This window comes from Exophiala dermatitidis (genome assembly GCF_000230625.1).
Source record: "Exophiala dermatitidis NIH/UT8656 unplaced genomic scaffold supercont1.5, whole genome shotgun sequence".
NCBI classification, from domain to species: Eukaryota; Fungi; Ascomycota; class Eurotiomycetes; order Chaetothyriales; family Herpotrichiellaceae; genus Exophiala; species Exophiala dermatitidis.
This window is the reverse complement of record NW_008751650.1, coordinates 895,636-916,354: the sequence shown is the minus strand read 5'-3', so window position 1 is coordinate 916,354 and position 20,719 is coordinate 895,636. Positions and strand designations below refer to the sequence as shown.

The 20,719-nt window shown below is 52.0% G+C and overlaps 9 protein-coding genes across 9 annotated transcripts; 3 read left to right on the top strand and 6 right to left on the bottom strand.

Annotated features, from left to right (window-relative positions):
* Window positions 1-476: 476 nt before the first annotated feature.
* HMPREF1120_05930 (ABC transport system ATP-binding protein) lies at window positions 477-2,701 on the bottom strand (the record flags this gene model as incomplete). Its single annotated transcript, XM_009160122.1, has 2 exons — window positions 477-2,586; window positions 2,658-2,701. The coding sequence occupies 2 exons, from the start codon at window positions 2,699-2,701 to the stop codon at window positions 477-479; spliced, it is 2,154 nt and encodes a 717-aa protein (XP_009158370.1).
* Window positions 2,702-3,509: 808 nt separating this feature from the next.
* On the top strand, window positions 3,510-5,105 carry HMPREF1120_05929 (cell division cycle protein 37; the record flags this gene model as incomplete). Its single annotated transcript, XM_009160121.1, has 1 exon — window positions 3,510-5,105. One exon carries the CDS (start codon window positions 3,510-3,512, stop codon window positions 5,103-5,105), a length of 1,596 nt encoding a protein of 531 aa, XP_009158369.1.
* A 1,067-nt stretch (window positions 5,106-6,172) lies between these two features.
* On the top strand, window positions 6,173-8,152 carry HMPREF1120_05928 (uncharacterized protein; the record flags this gene model as incomplete). The annotated part of the gene is made up of 3 exons (XM_009160120.1): window positions 6,173-6,182; window positions 6,279-6,882; window positions 6,964-8,152. The coding sequence occupies 3 exons, from the start codon at window positions 6,173-6,175 to the stop codon at window positions 8,150-8,152; spliced, it is 1,803 nt and encodes a 600-aa protein (XP_009158368.1).
* A 1,044-nt stretch (window positions 8,153-9,196) lies between these two features.
* On the bottom strand, window positions 9,197-9,787 carry HMPREF1120_05927 (uncharacterized protein; the record flags this gene model as incomplete). Its single annotated transcript, XM_009160119.1, has 1 exon — window positions 9,197-9,787. One exon carries the CDS (start codon window positions 9,785-9,787, stop codon window positions 9,197-9,199), a length of 591 nt encoding a protein of 196 aa, XP_009158367.1.
* Window positions 9,788-12,124: 2,337 nt separating this feature from the next.
* Window positions 12,125-13,561, bottom strand: HMPREF1120_05926 (ENT family equilibrative nucleoside transporter; the record flags this gene model as incomplete). Its single annotated transcript, XM_009160118.1, has 2 exons — window positions 12,125-13,322; window positions 13,383-13,561. 2 exons carry the CDS (start codon window positions 13,559-13,561, stop codon window positions 12,125-12,127), a joined length of 1,377 nt encoding a protein of 458 aa, XP_009158366.1.
* Window positions 13,562-14,118: 557 nt separating this feature from the next.
* HMPREF1120_05925 (non-specific protein-tyrosine kinase) lies at window positions 14,119-15,384 on the bottom strand (the record flags this gene model as incomplete). The annotated part of the gene is made up of 1 exon (XM_009160117.1): window positions 14,119-15,384. One exon carries the CDS (start codon window positions 15,382-15,384, stop codon window positions 14,119-14,121), a length of 1,266 nt encoding a protein of 421 aa, XP_009158365.1.
* A 24-nt stretch (window positions 15,385-15,408) lies between these two features.
* HMPREF1120_05924 (uncharacterized protein) lies at window positions 15,409-16,215 on the bottom strand (the record flags this gene model as incomplete). Its single annotated transcript, XM_009160116.1, has 1 exon — window positions 15,409-16,215. The coding sequence occupies one exon, from the start codon at window positions 16,213-16,215 to the stop codon at window positions 15,409-15,411; it is 807 nt and encodes a 268-aa protein (XP_009158364.1).
* Window positions 16,216-16,715: 500 nt separating this feature from the next.
* On the bottom strand, window positions 16,716-19,350 carry HMPREF1120_05923 (uncharacterized protein; the record flags this gene model as incomplete). The annotated part of the gene is made up of 2 exons (XM_009160115.1): window positions 16,716-19,104; window positions 19,148-19,350. 2 exons carry the CDS (start codon window positions 19,348-19,350, stop codon window positions 16,716-16,718), a joined length of 2,592 nt encoding a protein of 863 aa, XP_009158363.1.
* A 54-nt stretch (window positions 19,351-19,404) lies between these two features.
* HMPREF1120_05922 (uncharacterized protein) lies at window positions 19,405-20,388 on the top strand. The gene is made up of 3 exons (XM_009160114.1): window positions 19,405-19,639; window positions 19,752-19,830; window positions 20,123-20,388. The coding sequence occupies exons 1-3, from the start codon at window positions 19,560-19,562 to the stop codon at window positions 20,234-20,236; spliced, it is 273 nt and encodes a 90-aa protein (XP_009158362.1). The 5' UTR covers window positions 19,405-19,559; the 3' UTR covers window positions 20,237-20,388.
* The last annotated feature ends 331 nt before the right edge of the window (window positions 20,389-20,719 follow it).

The window sequence follows — 20,719 nt, the reverse complement described above, 5'->3', positions numbered from 1 at the left end:
CGGATGGTGGGGGATCCAAGCTGCCAACCCGACTGGCGTGCGGGTGGAGGGAATAGATCAGATCTCAATGTTGGGCCTGTATCGAACGGCAGAATTGCTGTACAATGTTGTACTTTGTACTACTAGCAGGTCAACCTCCGAGCCTTTCCCTACTAGTATGCCACTCACCCACAGGTGTGCTTCGTCTACTCGTAATCCTTGATACTCGTCGTTGCGACAATGTACTACGTTGCTTCGCCTCATCCTCAATGTCCTGCCACAAGATGAGTTGGGAAGATTTCATTCGTCTGCAATATTCACTCAAACAAATAAAGAAGTAGACACGGAATCAGGACAAATCGTTCTATGACGCCGTCCCACCGCTTACTATACAACTTTTCCATGGACTTTGACCGGCGCTGATGGAGGGAGGATCTGCTGGTTTTCCAAACTGCCTGCCACTCGATCTGATGCGGCTCTGCGGACCTAGGTCGCCTTTATTTCTTCTCCTGGATGGCTTTGTCCACCGTCTCCTGGACCTTATTGCCCTCAATATCATCCTCCGTATCTGCTTCGTCCGTTTCGTCGCCTTGTTCCAAGTCCACCTCGATCTCGTCCTTCTCGCTGGGCGGCCCGTTGACTCGGGGCGCATCACCGCCGCTCATTTGCCATTCCATCAATTTCGTGAACGCACCGTCCGGTCGACTACTGAGGTCTCTATACGAGCCCATCTCAGCCACGCGACCGTCACTGCCCAAGCAAATGATGGTATCAGACCGTTTGATAGTGGACAGCCGATGGGCGATAGAGATGGTCGTGTTACTCCCCCTCAGTAACGAAGCCAACGCTTCGTTGACAAGGGTTTCTGATTCGGCATCGAGCGCTGATGTAGCTTCGTCCAAGATCAAGATGTCGGGTTCCTTGACCAGAGCTCGAGCAATTGCAATTCTCTGCTTCTGACCACCAGACAGCTGGGTGCCACGCGCGCCCACATGTGTGTCCAAGCCATCCGGGAAATCACTGATAAACTGGCAATTGGCTCGTCTTGCAGCTCGCAGGATTTCGGCTCGTGTCGCGTGTGGCCGGCCATAGGCGATGTTCTCGGCAATTGTCCCAGAAAAGAGAACGGGCTCCTGCGAAACCACGCCGATCTTTCGGCGAAGTGACTTGGCATTCAGTGTCGCAATGTCCTTTCCATTGATCAGAATGCGGCCTTCTGTCGGCTCGTAGAACCGCAAGATAAGGCTGGCGATAGTGCTCTTGCCTCCTCCGGACGGACCGACAATCGCCACATTGGAGCCTTGCGGTATTTCGAAGTCGAGGTTCTGGAAAATTTTGACAGCAGGTCTCGTAGGATAGCTGAATGAAACATTCTCGAAGCGAATTGGACCTCGGGCCGAGACCACCTTTTCACCCTTGGTAGGAGAGATGGTAGGCTTTCTGTCTTGAAGCTCAAAGAGTCTGGACGCCGCGCCCACTCCTTTCATGAGCTCTGAGTAGAACGACGACAGTCCGAACAGTGAAGACCCGGCATATGCTGTATACATAAGAAAGGAGGTGAGCTCGCCAATGCTGATCGTCCCGTTCGAGACCATTCCCCCGCCAACATAGAGAAGGGTAAGGATGGTCATGTTACCCATGAGACCTGTGGTAGAGAAGAATGTAGCACTAATGAGTGACTCTTTCTTGCCCAGCTCAAATATTTTGCGGACTTGGGTGTTGTATCGATGGACTTCCAGGATCTCGCCGGCAAATGCTTGTGACGTTCGAACATTACCAAGTCTTTCCTCGGCAATCTTGGTCAGCGTGCCCAGGTTTTTCTGAATCCTGCGGCTTAGATTGCGAATTGCGCGTCCGTAAAAGAAGGCCCCAAGCGCGATAGGCGGGAACAGCAAACCCAAGATCCCGGTCAACTTGAGCGAAACCCAAGCCATCATTCCAAAACCTGCAGCTCCGCTAACAAACGCGCGTAGTCCGTCAGACAGGTTTTGCGTAATAGATTTACCGACAATGATGGTGTCGGAGCCGAGCCTGGAGATCAAATCACCCACACGATTTGCATCGAAAAACTCGGCATTCTGGATGTACGTCTGTCGAAAGAGTCGCGACCTGAGCCTAGCGACAATCCGTTCGCCGACAATCCTAAGAATGACAATCCGGCCGTAGTTTGCTGCAGCGCCAGTGGCAAGGATGGCAGCCAGAGCAGCATAGAAGGTGGTCAGGCTGAGACCAAACAACATTTCACTCTTCTCTTCAGCCTCTGGACCTTCGGTCTTTGCCGCTCCTTTCGTGGCAATATCTAAAATCTTGCCAATAGAGAAAGGTATAGACATGCTGATGGTGGAAGAGATGAGCAAAAACAGAAACGCCCATCCTAGAATTTTGGCTTCTGGTCGAGCGATTTTGATCAACCGCCATACTTCCTTGATACCTGCATTCTTGCCCGTAGAGCCTTCTTTGGACAGTCTAGCACTGAGGTTGACATGCGATGCTTGTGCCGCTTTCTCGCTCTTCTGGAAAGGTTCCTCTTCCTCCGCATCGTCATTCTTCTTGGACCTGACTTGCTCCTTGATGACAGGCGTGGGATATTCGCGCAGAACTCGACAACTTGAAAAGTGTCTAGCCTGTGCGGCTATGCCCGAGCAGGACTGGGCTTGCTGCTGGCATGGCACCTGTACCACAGCGTCGCGAAATGGGGTAACGCCAGCATGGAAAATACCATGGTGGGACGCTACCGCATGAGCTGCTCGATATTGTATCCGCGAGTGTCTAGGAGATGAGTTGTAGAGGGAGAGAAGTATTTTCTGGTCGAGCTGATTCAATCGAGGCCCATGGTGAAAGGGCCTGAAAGCGAGCAGCACTGGGCTGCGGGAGGCAATCATGCCGCAGGCGAATTGGTTCGCGATCACTGTCAAAAGGACATATTCCTCCCTCGACACATCACGGCAGTAGACTGGTACCGTAGGGAAGTGAGCTGGTTGATGCGATGTGAGGACGATGGGCAAAAACGATTGAAAAGCGGCCTCGCACTCGCTGCCTCGGACGCGGGTCAATAATGACGAGACTGACTGCGCCGATTGACGGACGAAGCTGTGCTGCTGCTGATTGAAAAGTGACTTGGATCTCCGGGAGACCCGCCGGTAGGCATCTCAAGCTGCCTAAAGTGCCGCCTAAAGCACTCAACACAATAACGTCAGGGAGCTTGTCTGTAAGGGCAAGTTAGGCGACAAAGCTTCTCTGCACGTTATATCTCAGGCGGTGTTAGGCGGTTGCGGTCCGGCTAGCCCCTACTAGCCCATACCAAAAACCCCCACTATAGCACTTTAGTGAGTTACTATCGCTGCACTGCAGTGGGCATCTGTCGAACTACCAACTCCCCTCTTATTCTAGAAGGATCCCCTCGCCGCCAGATATCAAGGACATACTGTATACAATCAGACCAACAACAAAACAACGGCGAATGTTCACAGTTTAAATACAATCAACCACAAACACCAGCTAACACTCTTCGAAGTCTAACTTCGACCATCATGCCGATTTCGTACGACAAATGGGACAGGCTGGAGGTATCGGACGACAGTGACGTCGAGGTCCATCCCAATGTCGATACCAAGAGTTTTATTCGAGCAAAGCAACGGCAGATCCACGAACAACGAGCCCAAAGGAAGCATGAGATTGAAACGCTCAAATATGAACGCATCATCAACGACGGCCTCCTGGAGCGGATCAACGCCCTGCTGGACGCGCTGAAGAAACACCAGGCAGACGCAAGCACCAAGAATCCCGACGAGCTCGTGTTCCAATCTTTGATCGAGAGTGCAGGAGATCCCGCCAAAGATGAGCCCCCGAAACCACCTGAGGGCGTCTATACGCATCAGCAGGAACAACCTCGCTATTCCAAGATGATGGGTGCGTTGGTGGACCAGGTAAAGAAGGAGGTGGACGAAAAGAATTCCACAGACCGCTACAAGGACTTCATTGAGGGGGTGAATGGTCATCTTACCAAGGTTCAGAAGCTACAGCAGGACTTATTACAGAGGCTTGCGCAGCTGGAAAAGGAAGCACATGCAAAGATAACAAGTGAAGACATCCATGTGGGATTCGACTCGTCCTTTATCAATAAACCCAAGCCCAAGCCATCCTCTGAAAAATCGAAGAAGAAAGAGAAGACCACAACGGAAAGCGTAGAGCTGCTCAACGCACCAAAAGGGCTCAGCTCTCAGTCGCGCGATGCATTGAAGTCTCCTGACGGGGCGATCTCTTCCGGGGCAGAGGCTGATGTTGAGGATGATGCCCTGCTCGAGAAGGGCAAGGGTCAAGACGAGGAAGATGACGAAGAAGACGAGACCAGTCTCAAGCTCACACCGGAGGGCCAGGGATTTGCGAAGATCAAGCTAGGAGACTACCGCGCATGCCTCCAATACATATCTGAACATCCGGAAATTGTCAATGAGCGCACCCAAGATGCACTCATGATTGAAGCTTTCAATGCACAGATGAAAGGTCAAGATGCCTACGCTAAGCAATGTGTGCACCAGAGTCTGCTGATCCAGTACTGTCGTCAACTGGGCAGAGATGGTGTCGGTGTGTTTTTCAAGCGCATCACTACCAAAGGCCACCAAGCGCAGGAGGTCTTCAACAAGGACCTGGCAGAGACTTATGGCAGAATCAAAACTCGCGCTGCAGAGTTGAGCAAAGAAGAAGGGAATGACCCGGCAGGAGTGGAACAAATCCAGCTGCATGCGGTCGAGCCGGGAACAGAGATCCACATCAATGTGCCGCAAGCTGGGTCGGATGATCCTGTCGAGCAGCAAGCGCGGGAGATCTTCGATCGATTCCCACCTGGTTTGCAGCGAGCTCTGGAAAGTGGCAGCCTTGATGAGGTGAACAAGGTACTTGGGAAGATGAGTGTGGATGAAGCTGAGGAGATTGTCGAGCTCCTGGGCCAAGGCGGAATGCTCAGTCTCCAGGAAGGGGTGATTGATGCGACCAATGAAGAAGGCCAGAAGCGGTTGAAGGAGATTGAGGAAGAGGAGAGACGAAAGAAGGCTGAGAAAGGCAAAGAAGTTGAAGCGGAAGGTGAAGGTGAAGGTGTAGGGGAGCCTGGTGAGGCTGTTGAGGCTTAGCAAGGGGCCAGAGGTCTCTACAAAGCTACTTTCTCGATAATAAATCCTGTCTCTGGCATGCAGTGCAGAATTCGTCCATGATGGGGTTTGCATGTTAACAATGTGAACCCAGATGCGTACTCTTCCAGCAGCCCTGAGTGAGTGCTTTTTATGATCGGGCGCGATTAGGGTCGACGACAAGATACTGCAAAAAGCCAGTTCAGGCGTCCAATATAATTAATGACCTTGACTTTCTCCCCAACCCTGCGATAAACAACCCACCTTGAAATTCCACCCAACAAGCAGCGAGCAGCGAAACTTGGAACGGGCTGAAAGAATGACTTGGGTCAAAACGCAGCCCTCAACATGGATCCCTTGCTATATTCTGGGTTAACACAGGAAGTTGCCCACCCTTTTCCACAAGCACGTTCAGCTGCGGGACGAGGCGTGGCGCGGGACACACCAGAAAACAAGCATTGAGATCCCGCTTTCAAAATGGTGTGCATGATACGGCTGAAGGTTGGCAGCCATCGTGAACCTCCAGCTGGCTGCAATGGCTAGACAAAGTTGTTACAACGCGACCGCTGATTGCTTGAACCATTTATGGTGTACATTGGGCTGGCTGAATATGATGGCCGAATCCCGGCCGATGGGCTGGCAGACAAGGCAGATCTGTACAGTGTGCCGCCTTCTCCCACAACATCGAGAAGAAGAATGTCATCAATAAACTCCAGAGCTGGCAGGCAAACAGAGGATATATGCAGACAGGACAAGACGGCTGAGAAAAGGATATGTATAGGTAGGTAGTGCTATGCGTCGCACCCTTTATTATCTTTGCCGCCTGCCAGTGAACCTGCTGTCCTTGTTCTGCTGTCACGGTTGGTACTACTATCGAATACAAACCAGAGCAGTGGTGGTTTGAGAAACCGAAAACGTCGGCACCAAGAGTCAAGAGCCCAAGTTTCTTGATCCTCAGTCTCTTCCTGGTCCTCGGTCCCGTCTCAGCCGAGATATGCAATCCTGAAGGGCCGAAAGAAAAAGGATGTCCCATCGACGGTAACAGCGACTACTATGGACTGGGAGTTCGGATGGGCATCTGTAAGTACAGTTAAACCCCATCATCCAGCTACCTACCTACTGTCACATTACACCCTCTTTCCGGCCCATCTCCACAACTAACATGACTCTCTCCAGATTCATCATGGCTAACCTCCTGGTTCGCCAACAACTTCCTCCCCGAAGAAATCATCGGCAGTTTGGAGACCAACTCAATATTCCTGCTCGCCCTATTCGCCACCGTATTCTTCTACTCTGTGCAAGAAAACGGCATTCGCGTCGTCGACGTGCTAGTCATCCATCAACTGTGCATTGGGTTTCTATTCAGCGTCATGTCCCTATGGGGTTATCGGACAATGTACTATCGCACCGAAGGCCCCGGAGGACGGCGCCACTTCGGCGGATTCGGGACCCATTTCCGTCTCGTGCTGATGGGCATGATTTCCGCGTACGGGACCTGGTTCTGGGTCGAGGGTGTCGAGGATGGACTGAGTGCATGCGACAGACGTCGAAATTGTGGTGGACTAGACACATTTTTCCTCGTGCCTGTAAAAGTGGACAGTTGGGCCACTAGGAGTATTAATCTGGTCATCAATATTGGGGCCTCTGTGTATTATGGTATTATGGCGCTGGCTGCACTTGCGGCGGGGACGGCGTATGTTGTCCATCGTGTCCGGGGGAAAGATGTGCATTGGGAGTTGATCAAGGAGCAGGATTCGAGTGTTAACTTGACGAAACGAGAGTAAGTATCCAGCGACACTGCACTGCATCCCGTGTTTCATTCCACTTCTTTTGCCGTTCAGTTTGCTAACTTGTTGCCCAGGCTCACAAAATGGTACATCGCCCTATCATGCTTCAATCTCATCTGGATCGTCTTCGCCATGATCAGCATCGAATTCACTTTGAACTTGAACCACATGAACAACGTCATTGGGAGTATGGGGCTAGTCGGTCCAGGCCAATTGATCCCCCTTGCAATTGGACTGATGAGCCTGACCCGGGTGTTGTGGATTCTCGCCCGTCAACATATTCCTTTCCTCAGAAAGAAAAACGCCGAGGAGGATACAACTATGTTGTCGTCTCCGGAAACCCCAAAGTTCATGGGCGGCATCGGCTTGACCATGTTGAACACTCGCAGCACATATTCTCCTTACCCGTACTCCCCGGGAAAAGAAAAACCGTTGTCATCATCAACAAAATCCCCTGCTGCGACGACTAATACTGCCGGCAGTCCTCCTGGATCTGGGACTGGAGTATCTAGCAGCGGAGGCAGCGGAGGTAGGGATTGGGGTTCGATCTCGACATTACCCCCTCTCCCTGCTATCGCGACCGGTCCAAAAAGACATTCTCTGACACACCGCATTCTGCTGGCGTGGTTGCCTTGGCTGGGATTGTTTGAATGGTCGAAACATTCGCTTACTCGGTCGCTTGGTGAATATTCGAGCTTCAGTATTGGAGGCCGGCGGGGACATCATTATTATGGTCTCCAGGACCATGCACGACAGGTTTCAGAGGACATTGATGATGTTGGTGGTGGTGGTGGAGGAGGGGGAGGAAGAGGAGCTGCTGGCAGTGGCGGTGGTGATAATATTAAAGTGGATGTCATCGAAATGACTCAAGACATTGAAGCAGCAGCAGTGTCCACGGACACGAAACGATCGCATCAACCACAAACACAACCACAACCCCGGGGTGGATTCTTCGGAGCCGCCCGCTTCGATCCCATCAATAACGACAACAACAACAGCGGCAGCGTCCGACCACCACCACCACCACCACCACCACCACCACGACGGGATCAGTCTAGGCCGTGGCATCGGAATCCCTCAGACCAAGAGGGCCTGCTGGCCCCTGAAGCAAAGACCGAGGATGAGATGCGGTCGGAAAATGGAATGGGAATGGCATCTAGTAATCAATCAGTCGTATCGAGCAACGACGATGATAATGACGACGATGACGAAGAGTGTATCTGTCACTCAAGAGGGATCTACGATGGAGAAGGGTACGATTGAAGGTTGAAGCATTTGAATGATTGATGAAGCTGATACTGTGTTGTGCTCATGATGGAGACGTCTCCAAAGCATATTCGAACAGGTATATAGGAAGGAGGAGTCGGAACGTTTAGTACTAGAAGGCTTGATTGAATGGTTGATATGCACATTGCCTGCGCTTGACCACTTGGCCCCTTGAGGAATATATGTACTTTACGTACTGTAGATGCTGCTTACACCTCCTCGTCCACCAACCGTCCTGCACTGCACTGCACTACACTGCGCGTGTCTTGTGTTTCGATTTCACGGTACCACTGTACCAGGTACTGTCAACGTGGTGGCCAACAAAGTGGTTTATCCTCGGAACGAGCCACTGCCACTGCCAGTGATAGACACAGTGGTAGACGCACAGGAAAGGGAAACTTGGGGTATCTGTTTACCCTGTCTACCTCTCACTTTCTGGAGTTCAAGTTCATTCCGAACCACAAGGCCCCTTCGCGGGAGCCCTTCCTCTCCCTCTTTGCGCTCCTCTCTCCTTGCGCTTTATTTCTTCCCCAACCTATCCCCCGTTCCCGTTCCCCTTCATCTTCACCCGCGACAACATACATGAGTCCAGCACTGGCAAGCAGTATCCAAGCAGACAGCGACACCAAACAATCCTGTCAACGCCCTCCCATATAGCACCCGGTGGAAACCCATTTAGCACCCGTGCAGTGGCAGCAAAGAGTGAAGCAGATAAAACAAAAACCCGGTACCAAGGTGTACTGTCACCAAACCAACGCGTTCATTCGCCCGAAGAATCATTTCCCTCCCGGCTTGATCAAATACTCCTCGAAGCGAACGCCAACAGCACAGCACGCCAGCACAACACCGTACCCAAGGACGTGACCCATACGTATTCAAAGAAACATGGCTCAACCCTTGCAGTTTCGGTACGAACCTCATAGGAGCAAAAAGTTGTTATTCGGCAAATGTCCAATTCCGATGCACTCGCCAACTAACAAGAAGCAACAACAATATAACACCAAGATAAAGACGCAGGTTAGTAGGGTATATAGTATTTCCCTACATCATCATCATCATCCTGGTTGCCCGTTTGCTGCTGAAGCTTGGTCTCGGAGAACTCTCCCGAGCCCATGGTTTGTGCAGAAAAGGTTGGCCATCGCCCTCCATCGTCACCGTACTTGCTCGGTTGGAATCGTTCATATGTGCTCTGGGCATGGGCATCAGGTCGATGGTGCTGCCACGATACAAAGGACCCATCAGCCGGTCCTTGACCGACTTGTTTCTTCGAGGCATCCCCGAGGTCGATGGAGGTTGTGTAGGAGCAACAGTGGCTGTAGCGAATTTGTCCGGCTTGTCAGAGCCGTCTTGGTTCTTCTCGCCGGCAAGAACGGCTCGGTCTCGGTTGATTTGCGCCAGATGCCTTGACCGACGCAGGTGGATGACGAAAAATGCGATCAGCCCCAGCGCTAGGACTGCTGCGACTGCGATCCCGACGCCTAGACCAGCTTTGGCGCCGGCGGACATTTGGCTGCTGCTGCGTTTGTACAGGTGTGATATGGGTGAAGCGAACGTTGATTGTGGTAGGATGGTGATGACGAGCGCGAGGATGGTGGAAGAAGAAAAAGGTCCCGGAGTTTGAAGTCGAGTCATGATGGTTGACCGATGGACGCCGTTGGGAAGGTGTTGTGGAAGAGATGTCACCAGTAGTGGGTATAGTCTAGTTCGATGGAAGGACTTTGTAACAGGGCTTGAGAATGCCGATCAATATGTCGCCCGTTCGGCTTGTAAATGATACTTCATAGATGTGTGTACTGGAACCTTGGGGAGGGTTGGTTGAGTGTTTGTAAAGAATTGGAGTATATGGCCCGAGGACTGTCAGCAGCAGGTTCACGAACGGAGGAGAAGTTGGCTATGGTGGTCAGCACTTGTTTGAAAGGGATGTGTAGGAACGAATAAGGAGCAGTAGAGGAAGAAGGAAAGGTGAAATGTATGATGAGACAACGCGCGGTGAGATGTTCATTCATCAGTTCTTGTTCCGTGTGCCTGACACAGCCAGCTGCAAGACGGGAGAGACATGGGGAAGTTGGATGTGGCTAGCCGCAATCAGTCAAATGGACGATCTTTGACTGGAGAGGAGGCTTGGTCTGAAACGCTGGGACCGACGTAGGTTGGATTGGTGGAGAATCGATGCTTACTGGGCCCTGGGTCTGTCAGGCCTTGCGAGTCGGAAATAATAATAGAAAACCACAGTCGTTTAAGAGCTGTCAACCAGTGTCAATGAGGTGAAGTCTGACAATGGTGCTTTTGATTGGTGTAGGGAAAAGCCACGGGCCAGAGACGGGAAGGAGACATGTCATGCCTTATGCCGGGGGCTCAGCACAGCGGTACCTCGTATCTTGATTCAGGTCGGAGACGAGCAGCCACAAAAACCCCCAAGGCTCGATGATCATACTGTTGCTGTTACCCTGCTGTTTTCTCGTTGGATCTCCACCGACGCGCCTGTGCTCCTAGCTGCATTGCTTGTCTCTCGCCAAAGTGGGTGCATAGATCCAACACCGTTGCTCTTTTTAGTCCGGGAACAGCAGTACTAGAACTCCTTAGGTCTCGACAATTGACATTTGCTCCTGGATCTGTATTTTTCGCGTCTTCCGATCGTGCAAGGACGGTATCCCCAGAAGCGTTGTGGTCCTTGGACAAATATGAGGTTTCAGGCTACGCTTCTCAAGGACAATATGCCATGGGCCGCAGATTGCAGTCACAGCCCTAGTGGTTAATTCGTCTGGGTCAGGCCAGGCGGGGAAGGTTTCGTGGCTTCGTAAGCTCTCGTAGAAGGCGCCAGATAGATGCTGGCATTGGCCAGGTCATGATCAGGTCCCGTTCAGAGCTGAGGCACCCGGGATCATGGGGTTGGGTTAGGCGTGACAGGGCTTAGGAGGCTCTTGAGCCAATGCTACATCAGCAGCAATAGTGGCAGCAGCAGCCACACAAGTCACAGCTCAAGTATTGCCAGTGCTATTCTTACAGGGCCGAAGTTGAAGGGGGACAAGCGGCAACAACAATGGAGCATTGCCAGTATTTGGCTGCGGCGCTTTTCCCGTTCCTGAAATGATGGACCGCACTACGGACTCTCGAGTTTGTAGTGTCGGTGCTGAAACGCCGATATTCCGGAGCTAGGCCTCTGACCCCTTGCACGTGATATCAAAGCAAGTATCCCGCCTGCGCAGCGTAGTAGTGGCGGTGGGTAGAAAGATCGCTTGGTATTGCTGTCCATGCTCAACAACTTGATAAAGTCGTCAAGAACATAACATGTTGCACAACCGCCACTGCGTCGAGTAATACACTGTGTTGTACACCGGCACGTTTGTCCTGCGTAATAATGCTCCGGCCAAACCGGCGCCGACAAGTCCTTTTTGACACCATTGGCACTTCATAGATGTCCTGTCACAACAATATAACCCGTTCGTCCCTCCTGTCACACTCGACCTGCAGGTACCCACGAGGCTGTGTACCCTCCCCTGCCTTACTATGCCGTGTCTGAACCAATTGTCAAGTATTTGTGGTGGACCACTGGCAGCTTCCTGCGAGTAGCTCCTAGTCGTCGTAGGCGCCGGTGCTGTCGTTGAACGGGAATTTTCCCTGCAGGTGGTCTCTTTTCTATTCAAAAGTTGCTGCACATTTCAGGGGGAACTTGGATGCAGTGGGAAAGAGCACGGCGATACGTCATGGACACATCTGTCACGCGCAGTCAGTGCGCACAAATGTACCAGGAAGCTTTGATGTGCGACTATGCTTCTGACAAGCTCTATGACAACTTGTCGTGTTAGTCAGGCCCAGAACATGTGAGTTCTCAGCAGAGGTGAGCACGCTCCACAGTCGAGAATCAGACGACCGATCGAGTCGTCCGGAGCATATTTGCCGTGACCATTTGGTTGTCGAAGCCCTGCAGCAGGGGGCTATGTGTCTTTTTGCTTGTGAAGTTCAGCTCTGCTAGACATCTCCGAGCAAGAAACTGAGCAGGCTTCCGACAGTGAGCCCACCGACAAGCATCAATCCCATGAATCCGCCAGCCGCCTCGCGTTCCTCTGGCGCAACCCAGTCTCCAGAGCCCATCATACATTCACTGCCTAGATAGCCGTTGGTGAGACCAAACAGGAATTGGACGATAGCCAGGTAGAAAAAGTCACTCTTGATAATGGCTCCTCTGTCCTTCACGTTGCATAGAAAATACAAGGGGATAAACAGGAGCCTTGCCATGGCCAGGCAGCACAGAGCAAATGGATAATGTGTGAGAGATATCCGCTTCCACAATGTTGCCAGCCGGCCGAGGAGATCTCCCGTATTCCATACCAAGAAGGCGGTTGGAATAAATATTGCAGCGTCGATTCCTCTTACTGACCGAATCGAAGCCGTGAAAACCGGGAAAACCATCGTAACGGCGAAGCAAATGAAAACGGCTGCAGAAAGGAATGGCAATTTTCTGAACAGCGTCATGAGAGGGACTTGTGGCCGGTGTCCGGCATGGTCAACTTCAGTAATGTCAGAAACTCCAGAGCTACGAGGAAAGATTTCTCCCGAGGTACCGTCCGGGGTCGATTTTGCTGCTGCACGGAGGGCGCGCGCACGGCTCTCCTTTCTCAGCAGATAGAAAAACGCAAACAGAGAAATGACCGAGATGATAGTGGCAGTCAAGAAATATACCAAGGCCGAAGTGGGTGATTCGTCAGCGCTGTCTGCACCACCTTGGTTCTTTTTGGGAAAGGCTGCCACCGAGATGATTTGCGCCAGTGGTGGCAGCACTCCTGCGACAGCCTGCCCGGTCATAATTGCCTGAGTGTACTCGCTTCTTCCAAACCCAGATGCGAAGGAGAACAGCCCATTCTGAATGAGCCCTGTGGAAAAGCTCGCGCAGAAAATGGCGATGAGCAAAAAGCCGAAGTAGACTCCTGCAGGTGTAGGAATCAAGGTCGACAGGGCCAGGATTCCAAACACGACGGTGTTGATGATCAATGATGCTGTAATACGCTTGGGGTAGGATGCCCCCTTTTGTAGCTGGGTCAGTGCTATCATCGAGGCAAGGTTGGTGACGGTCGACACGGAGATCTCGGCAGCCTGGAAATGATTGAGGATCCATTCGCTTGTCCGGAACCGATGCTGGAAGTATGGTGCCGCGGCTAGAAACATATTCCTATTTCTGTATCAGTATCGCCACGGCTGCATTGGCTCGAGCCAAGCAAGTCCAACTTACCAGGCCCATAGCATTGCAATCCCCAATAACAGGAAGATGGCATATTCGACCCATGAGAAGGGTGCCTCCGCCTCGACCTCCTCCGACTCATCGTGTACGTCTTCCTCCTCTCTTTCTGCGCCGTTGTCCAAGGGCTCATAGTCCGGGCTGGAGCGGAAGAAGCGCTTGACTCGCTCCATGTTGGACAATTGGTGAAGCTCGAATGTAGTTCTAGGTTGCGGTGATGGCGGCTGAGTGGGCATTGATGGGACGGACAGCGCCGTTAAGGATCAGGTCTACCGTGTCATCTTCCGTCCGAACACCGACTCTCTGTGTCCCGTGGGATCCTGACGATGAATGCTCAGGGTCCGCTCTTTCTGAGCGGTTCAGTTGACAAAGGGTGACTGGTATCAAGTTGTCGACGTGATAGCGTCCAAGTGACCATCGTGAATGACCGCATTCAATCTCGACCCCAAGTACGGCGGAGCAGTACACCAACCGCATCCTGTCCCCATATCCCCCTGTCGCGCTCTCAGTCCAATGTCGTCCCACCACAACTTCGGTGTCACGCGCCCTCCCTCGACATTTCTGACTTTATTCACGATACTACAATGGTTGTCAATCGAAGTAGAAGGTTTGTTTGTTCAGCAATCATCATTAGTCATTATTCATGACGGCCGCCCCCCGCAGCAGGCCCATCGGGCCAACGCCTCGCTATGCATGAACAAAAGAGAACAAAAGAGAAAGGAACCCCGGCCTACTCGCCCAGCTGGTCTCGGAACGCCGCCAGGTCTGCATGCGACAGCCAGCCATTGCTGACCGACGTCGCCAGCAGGTCGCTAGCACTCTCCGGCATCATCGTCGGGTTTTGGGCGTTGACATAGGCGTGGACACCTTCCAGCGTCCGCCATATGTTCAACTGCAGCCTCTTGGCCGCCCTGCTGCTCCCCGGCAAACAGGCCCCCCTCCCGACGGCGCTCCTCGACAGCAGGTCACCAATCAGGTACCCCAGCCACATCACGTTGGATTTGGGCAGGTACCTGGCGTACTTGTGTACGTCCAGGTACCCGACCCCCTCCAAGGCGGCAGTGGCCTTCGCCCTGTCCTCGACCACTTTCGCCCAATCCCGTACCTTGCGGTACGTGTCGTATTGTTTATTGTCCGACTCTGATTGGCCACGCGCGCTGCAGTCTTCCCAATATTCAATTGGGTCGAAAACAACGCGGGCTTCGTCAGAGTCTTGGCCGACTTTGGCGCGGGCGAAGGTGAAGTCGATGATGGTGACCTGCAGATTCGAGAGACCCAGCGTCACCTCTGGTTCCTCCTCCATGTCCTCCACAACCTCCTGGCGGACATCGGTCGGCCCGTTCCGCCTGCTTGCCTTGATGCAGATGTTGCCGTTGTGGAGGTCCCGATGCTCAAACTCCAACAGGCCCTCGGCATTGGCTAGGGTGATTGCCGTCTTCCAAAAGATATCGAAGACTTGGAATGCCGAGGGCTGTTTGACCTTGTGCATCGGGACCCCCGCGTCGTCCATCTCAATGACGACGTACAGTCGGTTGGCTGCATCCGCGTTGCTTGGCTCTTCATTTATAGCCGAGTGGTCGTGCTCGTTCTGGTAATCACGAAAAGCGTCGATCAAAACGTCTGGGTATTCACCGCTGACAACGTGAACACCTCGGCAGCGAGGGAAGCCAGGAAGTGGGTCGAGCGTTTGCAAGATAGTGATTTCCCGAGTGACTGCCTCTAGATCTGAGATATCGTCACTATCGGATTGGTCGACGGTGAATGGAATGACTTTGATCACAAGTCCGCCGCGTTCGCGCACGATCATGGCTTCCTCGAGGTCTGTGGGTCTGAGTCTGAAGACATCGCCATATGCGCCTTCTCCGAGCTTTTGCACAAGGTATCTTCGTGCCAGGACTTGACCGAATTCCCAAAAGTCTCGCACATATCTCTGCTCAATCTGTGCCAGCAAAGGTTCCAGTTTCTGACGCTTGTCTGGGGTGAGAGTCTGCAACATTTGATTAATCTTCTTCTGTTGGTATTAATAGATCGATCCATCTTTGAGACTTACAGCCATTTTCCGGGATGTTGCCACCTTGCGCCGTCCTCGAAGCTTGGGGTTCTGTTTTGCTGGGTTTGCTTTCACCGGCAATGCTTGGTCTTGATCAAGCTGGACAGGCGGATCTGGATCTGCTTTGGGTGGCACTGTCTCCTCTTGGCCAGGGTGGATGGGCGGATCTGCTCGTCGCGCTGGACGCTTTGGATTCTGTTCTGCTGGACCTGGATCTGCTTTGGCCGGCAATATTTGTTCTTGATCAGGCTCGGTGGGCGGATTTGGTAGTCGTCCTCGAAGTCTTGGATTCTTCTGTTTTGCTGGATCTGCTTTTGGTTTTTCCGGCAATGCTTGTTCTTGCTCAGGTTGGATGGGCGGATCTGCCCGTCGTCCTCGAACCTTTCGAGTCTTCTGTTTCGCTGGATCTGCTTTTGATTTTACCGGCGATGTCTGTTCTTGACCACTGGCAGGCTGGAGGGCTGAATCTGGATCTGGTTTGTGTCTGACCGGCAATGCTTGCTCTTGCTCTTGACTACCCGTAGGCTGTGTCGACGGATCTGGAACTGGATCTGATTCTGTATCATTCTCCATCGTCAGTTTCTCCATCTCGTCCACGATCTTGTTCTCGATCTCGTTCTCCTTCTCGTCTTCTCCGCCGCCGCCGCCAAACAACTCGAAATGCATAGCACGAGTATGTGCCGCCGTGGCGGTCTTCTTCTTCTTGCCATAGGTCTTCTTGGCCGTAGTTGGCCTGTGGTAATTTTTGAGTTCTTCCAAAGGCCCCGAGTCCGCCATCTTTACTGTGCTTTTTCTGTGCATTTGGACAAAGGAAAGATCAGATCGGCTTACCAGGGTCTGGGATATGTGAATTGATGCCCGTCTTAGTCCAAATAACGTTAGCGTCGGATGTAGCCGTGTGTTGCCGGGTAACAGTGGTGTTGGTAAAAGCAGCGTGAGTGGTTGTGAAGGAGGTAAAAGCGGCGTGAGGTGAAGTGAAAGAAAGGTAAGTGGTTGTGCGGGAATGCCAAGCCATAATTTGCTTTTTTGCATGCTGCTTTAACGGCTGGTCATGCGGCCAATCATGGATGGACAAGGGATTTCCGTCTACATAGGTAGTAAAACGTACAGTGGACAGTGTCAAGCTGCACAATGGCCAAGTTACAATGCTACTGTAGGAAGTGCCTGATTGATGCTGAAGTGGTAAAGTACAGAATAGGACGTCTGTCTATTGTACCTGGGATTTAGTCTACCAGGAACACTTGTTTGGTTTGGCTTGCTTGCACCTATTGTTCATTTCATTTCAATTTCTGATAATCTTCCCACGAAGCATGGAAGAGGTCTCGATACCCTACAATATCCTCCTTCTCCCCATCCTCTTCTTGAAGACCTTCAAAGGCATCATCATCGTCTTCATCCGATTCTTGAGACTCGGACTGTCCTTCAGTTGTAGTACCAGGAGGTGTCTTCAGCCGTTTCATATACTTGACGAGCTCGCCACGATCATCGCCGAGATTTGCAGGTGGTTTCATATCCCACATTTTATCATACAACTGCCAGTAGCGATGAGCAGAAGTAGTGTTCCTCAGACGCATGCGCAAATTGTGTCCCTTTAGTCGAATACCTGAGGCGAACAGCCAGCGTAGACGACGAATAAACATCCAGCGGACATTATATTCTTTGACCTCAACGCCATAAACATCCCTTAGTCTCTTGAGGATGCGAGTCCATCGCAAGCATTGTTCCGGCGAGACGGTCGTCATGCCCTTATGAGGCAAGAAACACCAGGACACAAGGGCTTTCTGGAACTTGTCTCCAAAGAGGGGTTCCAAGACATGACCAAACTTGGGACGTTCAAGTTCTGCCTTTTTAGGCTGGTTGCCACGTTTTTTCTTGGTTTTCATTGGCTTGGGTGTGTATTGTTCGGCAATCCAATACACCAAACATTCCAATTCTTTCTGTCGACCGAGACTGCCTAGTGCTCGGAGAGGCCAGCGCCAAAGTGTGATTTCAAACTTTGTTCCTGACGCGAATATGTCTTGCAACGAACCGATCAAGAAAGCAATCCGATCGTCGGTTTCTGAGTCAAGGGCAGCGGATTTGACTAATTGCGGTTGTTTGAGTAGTTGGACTATGGAACGCGCGACGGTCGATGATATCGGCAGGTTTCTGGTCTGTAGATTCCGAATCAGCTTCAAGGCTTGCGCCCAGTCACCTGCTTCAAGCATGATCTTGATCAAAAGGGATCCAGCATTCGCTTGAGCTTTGTCGTCAAAGTCCCCGTTGTTGAGGATGACAAGTGTCCGATTTAGTTGCTCCCAATCTTGGGTCCGGTAGTATTCTGCCAGCAGTCGTTCTTGCAGAAGAGAATCCTCGAAAACTTCGTAGTGTAGATCATTGTGGACCAGGGCGTGAGCCATTTCCCATCGTCCGGCGTTGCACACTTTCCTGAGGATCCGCACGAATGCCGATGATCCTGTGTCGATGCCTAACTCATCAAATTTGGAGAATCGTGCTTGCAGCGTGGCGAGGTCGGGTGCGGTCAGTGCCGCTTGACGGACAGCCAGAGGTCCTACCTCGATCAGGCCCACCATCCGCAAACTGTTGACGATGAAATCAAACGAAAACGCCCTTGTGGCGAACGCGCGAGCGACGAATTGATCGCTCAGCTTCTTCGGGTTCACGCCAAGCGTGTTGCTGGCAACAATGTTCAAAGACTCCAAAGACAACCCGGTAACCCTGCTCCGCTCACGCGACCAGAAGCGTCGAGCCTGAGATTCAAACGATGCCCCTGCAGACCCAAGTGAAACCAGAAACTCGTCGAGATTATTCTCATCTTGGGCTGCTAAATAGCTCAGGAAAGGCTCGATCACTTCAAAGCGTGGAGGTAAATCGCCCTTTGAGACCAGAAAAGAATGCATTATAAACGCATCTGCAGAGCGCTCTTGCTCCCATAACCTCGTTGCGACGTCGCTATAGATTGAGGTTTTCGGTACAATCTCATAGATCTTGCAGAAGTGTTTGAGGCTGTCAGCGGCGTTGGAGCGACAAGCAGAATCGAAGATGGCCAAGAGATCGTCTCTGCCTCTGTAATGGGTCTTCATGAGGAAGGATGCAAAGCTGACGGCTTTGTCAGGTGAGCTGCCCTCTAAAGCAGTCCCTACTATCTCGACGAAGAGGGCTGGCCGATCGAATTTGGCACGTCTGGCCACCTTGCACAACGACCATAGGAACCCATGATCCGAGGCGCCGGCAGACAGGAAAATCCGCCACAGAGCGTCGACCTGGGGATCCGTGTCGTCGAACCTGATGGCCTGGCCGCGAGACTGGAGTCCGTTCCAGATGGCTTTGATTCCGTCGTGACCATTTTGCAGCGCTTGAGCTCGTAGCAATAGGCGCCATATGTCGAAGTTTCGACGAGCCGGTGGCCGGTCAACGAGTCGCGTCCCTATACTGCCATGGCGTCCGACATCTGCTTCGAACAGCAGTCGGTCTTTGCTTCGGATGCCATAGACGAAAGCGTCATCCAAAATTCTTTCCCATTGCGGCTCAACCGGGTCGGGAGTATCGGAAGACTCAATCACCAAGCCATGATGATCTGATGGCCCTGGTCGTTGATTCGGTTCTGACACTGTCGATTGGGTTCGTCGCTGACAGACTGCCCGTGGATGATGGCAACTGATTGACCTAGTCGGGGGTCCAAACGGGCGCCCAGTCCTACAAAGATTACGACATGTTGGCAATGATAGACATGGTGCCCTCGGACGTTGCACTAGACGTCCCCAGGACACTTTCATGTAGCGTGCGAGGAAGGATGTACCGTGGCTCCGTCCCCGTCAACGAGATGTAATGCCAGCGAGCGTCGACATAAGGAACACAGTAGACTGGCGTGCACAAATTCCGAGAGTAGCAGTAGCCAATGTGGTTCGACATAATTAATCGAAAGATGGATCAGGAGACGTTGATACCAATGATACAAGCCGGTCACGTGAACTACATTATTGGCTTGGCACGAGCTTCTGCTCTGCAACTTCAACTGCATCTTGAACGTCTCCCCGGAACCTCAGGTCACGACGATTGTAATCTCCCCTCCTGTCATCGCCATTGCTCGTTTTCGCCGGAACCGTCGCTGAAACGCAAACATGGTCGCCCCTACAGCTGCCCGCATGATGCAGGCCACCCGTGCCCGCATGTTCAACCCGACACAAGCTCAAAGATGGGGGTAAGCTCGACCCGATTGCGCAAAGTCCACTACAACGCCAAAGCCGACACGACCGAGGGTCAATTGGCGGTCTTACAAGAGCCGGAAAATGCTGACCTATGGGTCTTGACAGATTTGTTTACCGCGAGAACCGAGTGCCTTACTACCAGCGGCTCTTCCAGAAGCATGACGGCAAGCGACAATGGTGGAAGGTCAGTCATTTTTGAATTTCTGCATACGCTTTTCCTTGCTGGGTGGATGGCAAGAGGTGGAAGGATCCCAGTTCACGAGCCACCTCCGGGAGCTACTCCTACTGCTGGAGTATACCAGACCCATGAGCTGGTCCGGTGTGAACTGCGTCATACCTATTCCACGAAGGAAACGGGTTCCCGCAAGACATGTACAAGTCCAGACCTGCAGCTTTGATGATGCGGTGTCGCGAATCATCTCATGTCTTTTCATCTGGTTTTGGTCGTGTATGACTGACAATTGTCCGATTTCTAGACCCACCGAAGCCCATACATCCTCTACCCATACTACACCCTCTTGCTCGGAAGCTTCGCATTCTCTTTCTACGGCATGCTCCGCATGACTTTCGGCCACAAGACGTTGTGGTAGAGTTTTGGTTGTTAAAAATGATGGTTGGCGGAAGATATCGGAGTGTGGAAGATGGGGGACCCTGACTATAGGCCCTGCTGCACACAGACGTTTGTACATATGCTTTGCAGGAGCTGAAATCCGAAACGAACCAATTCAAACATACCAATCCGCTCAATGTTTCGTTGGCTTGCCATATTGACGCTTTTTACTTTGTTTTCCGGTCTCCGCGTGTCCGTTTAGCAATTCACAAGATCGATTCAATTCAACCTGATCATACCTAACCAGCAAGGGATCAGGCTGGTGATGGTGTGAACCTACACATTTCGGCAGAGGCTCCAAAACGCCGGAAGTATCTAGCTGGATTGGCAGGTAGACATGGAGCTGACAAAAGAAATGATGTGCAGAAGCATATGTATTACCGAAGGACAGATTGGAAATCGATTTCAACAATTTAAATAGTATTAACAATGACCAAAAAATGCTACCTGGGAATGGTAGCCT